This window comes from Megascapheus bottae, chromosome 21 (assembly GCF_031878675.1).
Source record: "Megascapheus bottae isolate mThoBot1 chromosome 21, mThoBot2.hap1, whole genome shotgun sequence".
Taxonomy (NCBI): domain Eukaryota; kingdom Metazoa; phylum Chordata; class Mammalia; order Rodentia; family Geomyidae; genus Megascapheus; species Megascapheus bottae.
In genome coordinates, this window is record NC_143529.1 from 37,897,901 (window position 1) to 37,910,210 (window position 12,310).

At 48.9% G+C, this 12,310-nt stretch overlaps 1 protein-coding gene across 19 annotated transcripts in view; it reads left to right on the forward strand.

The window, feature by feature from the left end:
* Lrrfip1 (LRR binding FLII interacting protein 1) overlaps positions 1 to 12,246 on the forward strand; it is a 108,630-nt gene extending 96,384 nt beyond the window's left edge. For 5 of the 19 annotated variants that reach the window (XM_090355122.1, XM_090355123.1, XM_090355124.1 and 2 more), the window contains one exon: positions 282 to 3,400. In XM_090355122.1, the coding sequence (XP_090211248.1) occupies positions 282 to 1,909 (1,628 nt within the window). In that variant the 3' untranslated portion in view covers positions 1,910 to 3,400. Of the gene's footprint in view, positions 1 to 281; positions 3,402 to 5,953; positions 6,004 to 8,447; positions 8,566 to 9,152; positions 9,233 to 9,754; positions 9,860 to 11,364 lie in introns of those variants that run through there. The other 14 variants (XM_090355136.1, XM_090355137.1, XM_090355138.1 and 11 more) reach the window with 5 other exon arrangements.
* The last annotated feature ends 64 nt before the right edge of the window (positions 12,247 to 12,310 follow it).

Consider the following 12,310-nt stretch of genomic DNA (forward strand, 5'->3'; position numbering starts at 1 on the left):
CAGGGCTCTTCCTGTTAGTTCACCTTGGGAACAGCCTCAGGTGGTACAGCAGCCACGCTCTCCAGGGGGCTGTGGCTGTGGCCTTTGCTGGCCCAAAATATACTAATGCAATCGCTGCTTGGCCGCACAGAGCTGGCAATGGCTTCTGTTCCATGTGGTTCTCTGGTGATGCTCTTTCTTTAGCACCGGGCCTGGGTGGGCGTTAGAATGGGTTTGCATTTTACTGTATTCACTGGTCACGGCATCATGGGGTCCCTTCAATTCTCTCAATGGTCTTTTAGGAAGAGCCAATGAAATGGAGGTGAAAAAAGAAATTGTGGAGACTGTGGGGAAAAGAGAACCCTGGCAGAACGCTGAGCACAATCAGCACAAGGAGAACACAGGAGAGGAGTGTGTGGACACAGAGGGCTTGCACCCTGGCGTAGGCACTGAGGGCCAGGAATCCTCCGAACACAGTGCCTCCGCCCCAGCACCGTTAGCAAGTGCCGGATGGGAGGGGCAGGTTCAAGGCCAAATCCTAGGGAACACTTCTGTCCTTGAAAATCCCGAGCAGGTTGGGTTAAACCAGGTGGCAGACATGCCAGACGGTAGGACCAGAGCTTCCACTGAGCAGTCTGGCTGTGTGCAGGAGGTAGAGGGCGATCTGCCTGGTCCGGTGTCCACGCAGTACAGTGAGAACGCTCCAGAAACCCAAACCCAAAGGGAGGATTCCATAGCGAGTCAGGAAAGAGAACAGGAGGGCTTGAAGACAGACATGGAAAAATCCCGTCAGGAGTCCGTTCCTGAGAAGATGCCTGAAACTGAAAAGATAAGCAGCGCCACCTCTGGGGGCCCAGGTGGGAACCTCATGGAGAATGAGGTAGTGGCCAAGGGCAGGGAAGTTAGGGTGCAAGTGGACACAGTGGCCTCAGATCCTCCAGCACACGGCAGTGACACCTTGACTCCTGATGGAAAAGGCATGGCTGACGACTCAGAGCTGGGCACAGGGCACAGCTTAGCGTGCAGGCTTTCCAACCAGGGAGGAGCCGGGCTCAAGGAGACCCCAGTGCAGAGCGCAGAGGCAGCCAGGGAGAGCGCTGCAGAAGAGGATGGGGACACGGAGCCAGTGGATGAGAAGCCAGTCCAGACAGACGCCCAGAGCCTCCCCAGAGCCCCCACAGACACTGAACATGAAGCTGACAAAGAAAAGAACCACCAGCAGGTGGAGGCCTTGGATTCATCACAGAAGAAGACAAAGAACAAGAAGAAGAAGAACAAGAAGAAGAAAACGCCAGCCCCTGCAGAAACCCTCCAAGATGTTAAGAGCAAGTTAACATGTCAGAACACAGATGCAGGTGAAGCTGAGGAAAAAGGGCAGGTACAGTTTGCTGACAAAAACCAAGTCACAAAAGCCCTAAATGCGACGACAAAAAATCCCAAACAGGAGATTGATGTAGGAAGCCGTGAATATGTTGATGGTCCAGAAAATCCTGAAATTGCACGTGATGGAACAGTGAACCACAAGGGTAATGATGTCAGCAGAAGGGGAGGGGAAGAGACAGCTGATGGAGACATGTTGACTTTCGATGATGATACAGTTCAATCAGCAGGCACCGGTGCTGGGGATAAATTAGATGAACAGGCTACAGAAGGTCATGCCAGTGGCGTTGCCCAGAGCAGTCCTGCAGAACCCGAGAATGAAGTAGGAAACAACGGCTCCCTGCTTGAAAACAAAGCTCCCTCACAGGGTGGGTACGATGCAGCACTCCCAGGTCAGACCGCTGGGAAAGGCTCACACAGCATCAGTCTGGGTAAGGATGGCTTGTCAGCATCAGGAGGGGAGCTGGGAGACCTCAGCTCAGAAGACAGGGGGCGCCCAAGAACAGGGAGTGAGAAGAGCAATAGCAAAGAAGACTGCACCATGTCGTAGCCAGGCAGCCACAGAAGGCAGGCATGAGGAAGACAGGCTGCAGTGAGGCGAAGGACTCTGCACAGTAGACCAAATCGCAGGCACCTTTGCTTTCTTTTCCATTGCTCATACTCACAGAATGTTCTAAAACGCTGTAGAAGCACTGTATGACAATCATCCACTTTAAGTTATAGACTGTTACCGATAGATTAGTATTCAACTAGTATTTAATCATGGAGGTGATCACCCAGATTAGATAGAAAGGCACATTTTTTTCACTTAAGTTCGAATGGAGAGCATTCCATAATAAATGCCAAACAGTAGTGTGTGCCTTCACTGTCTACATTCCAGCCTAAAGTAAAAATATTGCCTTAGGTCAATATGAATGCTGTCATTCTTGACCAGATGTATCAGCCTTTAACTGAAATGACCAAATAGCATTCTTAGGTTTCTGCATTATGAATCTAATGGATATTTAAATAGCTATGTCTCATTCAGATATGTGTGCACTCATATTTGATTTTACTATGCATGTTATAGCCAAAATGGCATTTTATTTAGAGGAGATAAACAATTATGTAGTACATAGGTCACTGAGTTGTAAGACTTGCACCTTAGAACAACAGCTGGTAGGGGCTGGGAGTTTGGCCTAGTGGTAGAGTGCCTGCCTAGCATGCACGAAGACCCGGGTTGGATTCCTCAGTACCACATACATAGCAAAAAGCCAGAAGTGGTGCTGAGGCTCAAGTGGTAGAGCTCTAGCCTTGAGAAAGTCCAAGGACAGTGCTCAGGCCCTGAGCTCAAGCCCAGGACTGGCAAAAAAAAAAAAAACAGCTGGTGGTTTCGGGGCAAGGAGATGAGCATGGGAAAGCATGGGAGAACTTATTTGCCTTTCCCTCAGAGCTGTCGTACCTCACATCAATGTCTTCAGATTGCACTTCCATGATACCTGAATTTATTTTGTGATTCCATGTTGATGATGTATCAAATTCATTTTACCAACAATTTTTAAGGTTCCCCCCTAAGTGATATTTGACATTTCACTTCCTATTGTAGTATTTAGCAGATATTGTCATTTAAAAAATATATAACCACAAATTTGTCTGTCTGTTTGAATGTCAAATCATTGTTCCCAAGAAAAATACAAAAGGATACTAAAGAGTTGAATAACTTTTGGTATTTTGACATAAATATTTTTATTTGTTGTTTCTTGGTATATTCTTACTAGAAAGTTCCTGCTTTCATCTACTTGAAGGAAATACATATTTTCTATATAAAGAAGCATTTAAAAATAATTGTAAAGTGGAACAAAAAGTAAACTGTAAATTTTTTAAACACAAGGGAATGTATATTATGAGTTCTGTTGACCCTTTATGAAATTGTAAATTTGTACTACTGTTACATGATATAAATGAACTCAAAAGGACCAAAACCTCAGAAGAATTTGAGGCAATCTTAAGGGTTATGTAACTGAAATAAAAGCATTTTATAAGTTTACAAGCCTGTGGTTCTGGTCTTTGGGTCCTTGACCTGTGACCCTGGCTGCTGGCTCACACAGTGCTCTCTTGAAGCCACACCCACTCTGAACAACACCAGGGTTCTGGACAGACCCCCTTCTGTTGCCTTCTGATGCCCACATGGGTGATAAGTGAGCTCGTCCCAGGTGACTGGCCTGGTGCCGGGGGGCCAGGGTAGTAAGGGGGGCTTGGTGGTCCTGCTAAGTCTCTGAGCTCCATGGGCTGTCCCAGCCAGGTCCTGGCTGAGGAGGGTCTCCATCCGGTGCTCTGTTTAAATGTGCCAGGACTCAGGGGGGGTTGGGAGTATAGTGACTGTGACGAGAAAACCTTGTGACCGTGCAGGAGTCCTGAAGAAGAGGACAGTGGGGCTGGGAAATCTCCATCTGTGCCACAGGTATAGAAAGATAGGAGGCTTGATGGGAACGGGGGCCCAGGGCTGTAAAGGGCAGCAGCCACTCAGCTCTAACTTTAGGCAGGATGAATTCACCCTGGAAAGTACGCTGGAAAACAGCTCTCATTCCATCTTCCAGAGGCCTTCCCCGGAGCAAGCCAGCAACTGAAGTCACTAAGTGGTGACATCATGCAACTATTTTAAGTGCTTTCTTTCCCTCTTGTGTTCTTCAACAGCACATTTCCATATCAGGCCTCCTTCACGTCTCTCGGCTCAGCCACCCCAAATCTCAATTTCCCACCTACCCATGCATCTCACATGGGATCTTTACCCCTTTGCCACTAGAAGGAAACCACTCACCACTAAGCTGGGCTGTTTTTCAGCTGAAACCAAAATGTAGCTCTTTGTAAGCAAATGTGACTCTTTCTTCAAAAGTGCAATGCTGAGTATATATAGCGGGGCTTCCTGAAGAGCCCGTAAGAATCAGGTACATAGCATTGACTTCTCTGATGCTTAGTGTTTCCAATCAGCAGGATGCCCACACCTAGCCGCCCCTCCTACTAGGGCCCTGGAATGTTGCCTCAGGCGGTGGGGGTGTCAGAAGGTTTGGTTCCTGTTTTTCCACGGTGCATTCCTTCCTAGCATACCACCAGGGAACACACCAAGATTCATTGCCAGAGTCCTGCCCCTGAAGGAATTGCGGGAGTGTTAGCTGTGCCAAGAGCATAAGCCCATGCTGTGTGGTAGCCATGTGCACAATGCTTCACCTTCCAGAAGGAAAATCCTCAACCTGTCCCTTTGTCCCCACCTGCCACCCCTCCTTTATTCCTCCCGGCTGGGACAGACACGTCATGGATGGCTGGCATAGGAAAATACAGTCTCCTGTACGGAGTTCTCAGCAGCCACTTAGTTCTGCCTCCTGCCCAAACTAAGTAGGCCTGACGCTTGAGGTAGCCCCAGGAAAGGAAGGCTGCCTGGTGGATTTCAGTCAGAAAAGTGAGACTTGGGAGACACAGAGGAAGTGTGCAATCACGTGGTTATTTGTAAAACCCCACCCTTTGCCCATGTTCGTGCATACAGAGGGGGAGAGAACTCTCTTGGGCAGTAGGGAAGACGGGGCCTAGGGACAAAATGAACCCATGAATCCACAGCCGAAGCACTCAGGGCCCCCAGGATGCAGAATTCACATTGCAAATGTTTGATTTAGAGCAAGCCATTTATCCTTGGAGGGCCAATGGGCAAGAACCCAGTGTTCAGGTGGAAATGGAGGTCCCGTCTCCTTGAACAGTCAGTGCTTTCTGACTGCCACCTGGCCATTGGTTTTTAAATGAAAACAAAGATGCATTTCTTATGAATGGCTTTCTTTCCACATAGTTCACTTTTTTCCTGGAGAATTTGGAGCTGGTAGTGTGGGGCAGAGTCCCCTTCGGGATACGAGGTCAGGGTGGGGAGCTGGGGTTCCACTCAGAGGTAAGAATCCAGATCTGGGAGGCCACTGAGAGCAGTACTACCCCTCCAAGACCACTCAAAGTGTCCTGGGCCTCTGCCTGGTCTGAAGAAGGAGAATAGCGTGAAGGCTTGTACAAGGAGCTCCTGGGCTGACATGGTTCCCCCGCTGATCTGCAAGTTCTCGCTCACATTCTGCAGTGGGGGGAATCCCAGAGCCCAGAACTGTTGGGGAAATAGGGTGTCATATACAGGGTCAAGGCTCTGCCATTGGTGAGTGTGAGACAGAAGGATAACTTCACCCGGGATGTAAACTTGGAAAGGAATTCTAACAGAAACACTGTTGCTCTCGGATCATTGGTTGTCAGTGTTTGTACCTTGCTAAAGATGTTAAACATGAAGCCTGTGAGATCTTGTGTTGCAGTGTGGTTTGCCTAGCGTTCTTGCATGCTAACCTAAGTAGAAGATTAGCCTGTTTGCATGAGCCGGAAGCCATCCTGACGAGAAGCATGTCGGGAGGCTGGCATCGCCCCTTGGCTGAGCTCCTCCCCATCCTGTCCCCATCCTGTCTGTGGCCTCATCCGTCGTGGTACGTGTATAATGACTTTCGTCACTTATCTCACTAACTTGAATGAGCATTCTTCAATTCATGCATGCTAAAAAGTGCAGCGTCCTGATTCTTCTGAACCTGTGTCTTTCTGATTTCTTCAGATATTAGGTTGAAAAAGCTTGTCGATGAGCGAGAAGGCTTATTGGAACAGGTAACACAATCTTTTTACTATTTTATGAGCTCTTGAACAAGACACCTGAAACCGTAGCGTTCTTACTTCTAGCTTATGTGGAAAACCCGTAGCGCTGAGCATGGTGCCTCAGCCCGCTACTTGGGAGAGGGAGATTGAGAGGGATGAAGTTCAAGGCCAGCTTAGAGAAATAGTTCACAAGATTCCATCACAACTGACGGAAGCTGGGCAGAGATGCACACCTGTCATTAAGCTAGGAGGGAGAGAGAATGGGTATGTAGATATAATCGACATAGGTATATATGTGCTCTCACTTGGGAAAAAGGCAAAATTCTGATTACAAAATAGTGAAGGTGCTGAGTACCGATGGCTCACACCTGTAATCCTAGTTACTCAGGAGGCTGAGATCTGAGGATCGCAGTTCACAGGCACAAAAGTCTGTGAGACTCACCTCCAATTAACCACCAGAAAACTGGAAGTGGCACTGTGGCTCAACTGGTAGAACACTAGCTTTGAGCTGAAGAGCTCAGAGAGAATGCCCAGGCCCAGAGTTCAAGCCCCACAGTGACCAAACACAAAAACCAATGAAGGCAAAACAGCTGGAGACGTAGTTCAAGCAGTAGAGTACCTCTTAGAAAGTACCGAGCCCTGGTTTCAAACCTCATTGCTGCCAAGAGAAAGAAGAAAACCCCTAACTATATCATGCCTGAAAAGAATTACCACACAAACCGTGTTCCCTTGATGACTTTATCCAAATAGAACATCATAAGTCATACGAAGCTTAGTGAGACTGTCTCAAAGATTCGGAGCCAAGGAGCTGAAGTTGGCACATAACCTAAGTAAGTTGTGGAAGGCCAAGTTCAACCATTGATAGGCAAAATATGTCCCAGTGGGAGCACTCACTTTCCCCCTGACCTCCTGCCATGGACCGTCCATTCGGTGACCTCAGAAATCAGCATCTCTCAGGTGTTCATCTGTACAGCTGATCAAAATGGTTTAAACTGGAACTGCATTGCTCATTGGTCTTTCTTGTATGCAGGACAGTGATTAAATTATTGTGGTCAGTCCCTCCAATTTCCTTCATAACTAAATGCAATTGCCTTTTAGCATCTGTTCGATTCTTTGAGAATTGGATGGAGCATTAAATACAGTGGGAGGAGGCTCAAAGGTCCTGTAATTCTGTAATAACCTCCTTAGAGGAGCGTGCACCTTAGGTCCGCATTTAATGAGAATGGGAGAGGAAGGCAGGTGACCCTCTATTTGAGACTACACAGAGATTAGAAATTAAATACAAAGAGCAGGGGGGACCCCACCTCTAAACACTAGAAAATCACAGCCACTGCAGTCAGCTGACCTTCAGCTGGCCTTCACCTGTGGCTCTGTCTTTGAGACAGGAATGTGCCCAGGTCATATCCCTGAAGGCCGGATAGCACCTTTGAGGAAACCTGTGGCTTGATAGGTTCCATGAGAAAATGCAAGGCTTCCTTTGAGACTTCATCACAACAGTTGGCTCCCAGAGGGCTCCAGGCGGCTCCTTCTGACCTAGTGCATCAAGCCTCGGTAGCAGGAACATACACATTTTAAGTATTTGATATATGGTCTCCTGAGTCCCACAGGGACATCTACCGTAGAAATAATTTTGTGGAGTGGTGCTGTGGCTCAAGTGGTAGAGGGCCAGCCTTGAGCACAAAAAGGCTCAAAAACAGTGCTCAGGCCCTGACTTCAGGCCCCACAACCTATGAAAGGAAGGAAAGAAGTCAGGAGGGAGAAAAGAAGGGAGGGAGGGAGGAAGGGGAGAATGAAAAGAAAAGAGAACAAAACAGAACTTCCCCAGAGTTACTAAACAATTCATAGCTGATATTGTAAAAATAGAATTTCTTCTTTATTCATTGGGCCTTGTGCTACTTTCTGAGAATACTACCACAATAAATCAGCAGCAGGTTTCTTACTTTCTTGGCTGGCTTTCATAAAATGGGGCAGATTCCCTCTGGTTAGTGGAGTAATGTGCAGGTCACAAGCTTTCAGTGCATTCTCTCCTGCACCCCTGTCCCTGGCATTCTAGACACACACCAGCGAGTCGAGGACTGGGGCCCCCTCTACTTCTGGGTATTGGTTTGCATTTCACACAATGTTTCCCCTCTGACAGACTCTAGATTCAACTACTCACTTTTCTCTAGAAAATAAATTAGCCGGGTGTAGCGGCGCCCACCTGTAATCCTAGCTACTCAGGAGGCTGAGATCTGAGGATCATGGTTCAAAGCCAGCCCAGGCTGAAGAACCTGAGACTCTTATCTCCAATTAATCGCTAGAAAAATGGGAAGTGGGGCTGATGCTCAAGAGGTAAGGCAGTAGCCTTGAGCTGAAGAGCTCAGGGACAGCGCCCAGGCCCAGAGTTCAAGCTCCATATCCCCCCCACACACACAAAAAAATAATTAGTTAACATATTTTATGGGTGGTGTTTCCAGATTAAGAAACTCAAAGGGCAGCTGGAGGGGAAACAGAAGAACAACAAGTTGGACAGTCTGCGATGTGAAGATGAAGTCTTGGAAAACGGGACAGATGTACACGTCATGGATCTACAAAGTAAACAGCAGGGATGCCCTGGATTCCCCGTGTCCCCCCAAGTCTCTGAACCCAAAAGGGCAAGGAGGGAAAACGGGCAGAGTCAGGGCATTCCCTCTCTGAACCTGTGGACTAAATCAGGCATCCCAGGTGCACAGAGGGACTGGTGGACACCACATTTACTTTGCTAGACACAGCACGTCTTTGGATCTACTGATACGTGGGAAAACTGAGAGGCACATTTCTATGGCAAAGAAACAGAAACAGGGCTAATAGATAAAACTGGGTCCAGTCTCTCTCCCCTTTCCTGTCCCACCATGGCTTTGTCATCTTGGCTCAGATGATATCTGTTTCCTTTCTCTCCATCCTTCTTCCTACCCTCCGTCCCCTGAGGTCTCCTGCTAGCAGGCATAGAATACAGAGGCAGATTCCCAGCCGGGGGCCCTGGTGAGCACCCATGCTCCAATCTCTTGCCTGTGGCAAGTGGTGGAGACACAGGCCAAGGCCTGAGAGATGAGTAGCATGTCAGGCCTGGGTCCTCAGGAACAGTTGACCATTTGAAGCCAGGGAGCTTAACACATTTTCCTTTCCTTTCCTTTACCCTGTAGGGGATGCCAACAGACAGATCAGCGACCTCAAATTTAAACTTGCAAAATCAGAGCAAGAGATAACTGCATTAGAACAAAATGTACGTGTGCACTCTTTCAGCAACGATGGGCAACTAAACTAGGGGTTCAGTTGAAATAGGGCCTGGAAAGCTGAGGACCAAGAGCAGCAGAGTTTTAGGACTAAGAAAGGGCCTGAGGGGAACAATGGAGGTAGCAAGTCTGTCACAGTCTTCCTTACAGAGAGAACCAGCAGGGAGGAAAGATAATTATTAGGACAGAGGAGCCAACGTCCTTCCAGCGTGGTTCTGCCTCCACATGCCTCTCTCCAGCATGACAGTCCCTCAGGAGGGGAAAAGGGGAGGCAAAGAGAGGGCCACTTGTGCACTGAGGCCTTCGAGTGGAGCCATTCCCTGTCGGTGTCCACTCAGAAATACCAGCAGGCCCGCTGCTTGGCGAGAACCTGAATAATGCCTGAGTGCTACATCATGCATTTGTGTGGCCTGCTCTCCCATCTTAATCACAGCCTTTAACCTCAAATGAAGCAGCTGGAAAAAGAAAACCCGTCTATAAACTTATACCAATGGCTTTTCCCTCACTTTTAGGTAATAAGGTTAGAGAGCCAAGTATCTCGTTATAAAACAGCTGCTGAAAATGCAGAAAAAATAGAAGATGAACTTAAGGCAGAAAAACGAAAACTCCAAAGAGAGGTAAGTATCCTAGTATCAGCAAACAGGGAAAGAATGGGTGGCAGCTGCCTCCGATTGAGGTGGGCAGGAGAGGGAGGACTGCCTCAGATTGGGGCAGGAGAGGGAAGACTGCCTCAGATTGGGGCAGGAGAGGGAGGGCTGCCTCAGATTGGGGCAGGAGAGGGAGGGCTGCCTCAGATTGGGGCAGGAGAGGGAGGGCTGCCTCAGATTGGGGCAGGAGAGGGAGGGCTGCCTCAGATTGAAGCAGGAGAGGGAGGGCTGCCTCAGATTGGGGCAGGAGAGGGAGGGCTGCCTCAGATTGGGGCAGGAGAGGGAGGGCTGCCTCAGATTGGGGCAGGAGAGGGAGGGCTGCCTCAGATTGGGGCAGGAGAGGGAGGGCTGCCTCAGATTGAAGCAGGAGAGGGAGGGCTGCCTCAGATTGAAGCAGAGAGGGAGGACTGCCTCAGATTGGGGCAGGAGAGGGAGGACTGCCTCAGATTGGGGCAGGAGAGGGAAGACTGCCTCAGATTGGGGCAGGAGAGGGAGAACTGCACATTTGGGCAGCAGTCACCTGCCTGTCTGTGTAGTTGGTATCTACTGTGGCAAGCAGGCAGGGAGCTCAGGAAGAATGGGCAGGACAGAGAGCAGCACTGCGTGAAGCTCGTGGCTTGACAGAATGGCCTACAAGTACCTGCTGTACACTTTGAAAAGTACACACTTTTTTTTTTTCTTTTACCTTCTTCAAGAAACTGGGCAGATAACCACAGCCTCTGCTCGGCATAAGTCTACCTGCAGGGGCACAGCCATTGTTGTTAACTGAATCCTTACCTGTTTCTTTAAATGTTCCAAACACTTGGCATTCAGTTTTCCACACCTGGCTGTCTCTGGAGATGTAATTCTCCCCTCTGACGACACAGTTTCCCCTTCACATTGCTCTTTTGTGAGGTTCTACTGGACGGATTCCCAGCACCCTCTGGATGCCTCAGGAGAGCCCACCCACAGGGCCTACATCTGCCCCAGCTGGGGAAGGGGCTTCCCCAGAACCCTGGCCACCCTGCTGGGGCCTTGGGGTGGGAGGACCACAGGATTGTGGGGCTTCCTCCTTGGGAATTCTCTGTCCCTCTACCCACTGGTCCAGGGCCGCCCGCTCATGCGCTCTTCCTGCTGAGCGGCAGGCTGGGCTCGGGCACACTGGCTTTGCTTCCTGACTGCGGAAGCCTTCCTCCTGGCCACCCTGAGCTCCTCCAGCCAGGCTCAGTGCTATTTCTATTGGCTTGTTTGGGCCTCACTCAACTTACAAGAGACCTGGAGGGTCCCCACTAGCGTATCATTTCTGGGGAGTTGTCTCAGAGAAAGTGTCTGGGTAGTCAGGATGCCAGGACCACAAGCATTTCACCACATTTTGAACTATGCCATGCGCACTAACACAGAAACACACGTGTGGATGTTTAGGATTTCGATGCGTTGTAGTTTTCAGGGGGACAGAGTTGCTCGTCAAAGCTCACCGCCTGCCCCTCTTGCTTCAGCTTCGCTCCGCATTGGATAAAACGGAAGAGCTTGAAGTGAGCAACGGCCACTTAGTGAAGCGTCTGGAAAAGATGAAAGCAAATAGGAGCGCGCTCTTGTCCCAGCAGTGAGCGCCAGCCTGGCGAGCAGCTGTGCCTGTGGCCCTGGGCTTTCCCTGGCCTGTGAGCGTGCTGCTTCTCCCACGCCTCCGGGGGCGGGGGGGGCGCTGTGCCCTGATCCACCCCAGAGAACTCAGCCGCTGCCAGGTGCAGCCTCATCTGCTCATCCCCTCTCCAGGCTGGGCCGGACTCTCAGAACCTCCAGGTTTCTTTGCAAGCACACTGGACCTTGGGGAAGCTCAGACTCTGACGCACAGCCACCTCTCAATGCATGGCTAGGGACGACCAAGGTCAAGATGACAGTGAAACACGAGGTTGTCTTTTCATGTGTCTTGCTGAAGGTTAAGGGGAAATGCTACAGCGTGGGGACTCCTCCATGGCAGAACGACAAGTTGAGCGACTTTCTTAGTATCTCTTAGTCTATGCTTTTCATACACAGAACACTGTGGAACCACAAGCCATTACCAAGCAAAAATCTCACTGCAAACAAGAGGATGGTCTAGGCGTAAAAGTGACCTTAAGAAAACTCTTTACAGGCAACAAATGAAGCTTTTCTAAGGGATTTTTGCATCCGTTCCGTCACGAGAATACTTTTTTCCAGGGTAATTAGGCAATAGCTTCTCTGAAAAATGACAGCTTTTCATTTGCATTATATTTGGAATTGAAGTTGTTAACTTCTTTTAAAGAATGTACTATTAGCAAAATAAAATATGAAATGTTAAAAGACTTGAGCAATGAGGTTTTTAATTTTTCCCATACTGAGAAATAAAATCTTTAACTGATTGCCTATTTGTTGTTCTTTGTATTTGAGGGTCATCTTTTTTTTTTTTTAACATTTCCAATCAAC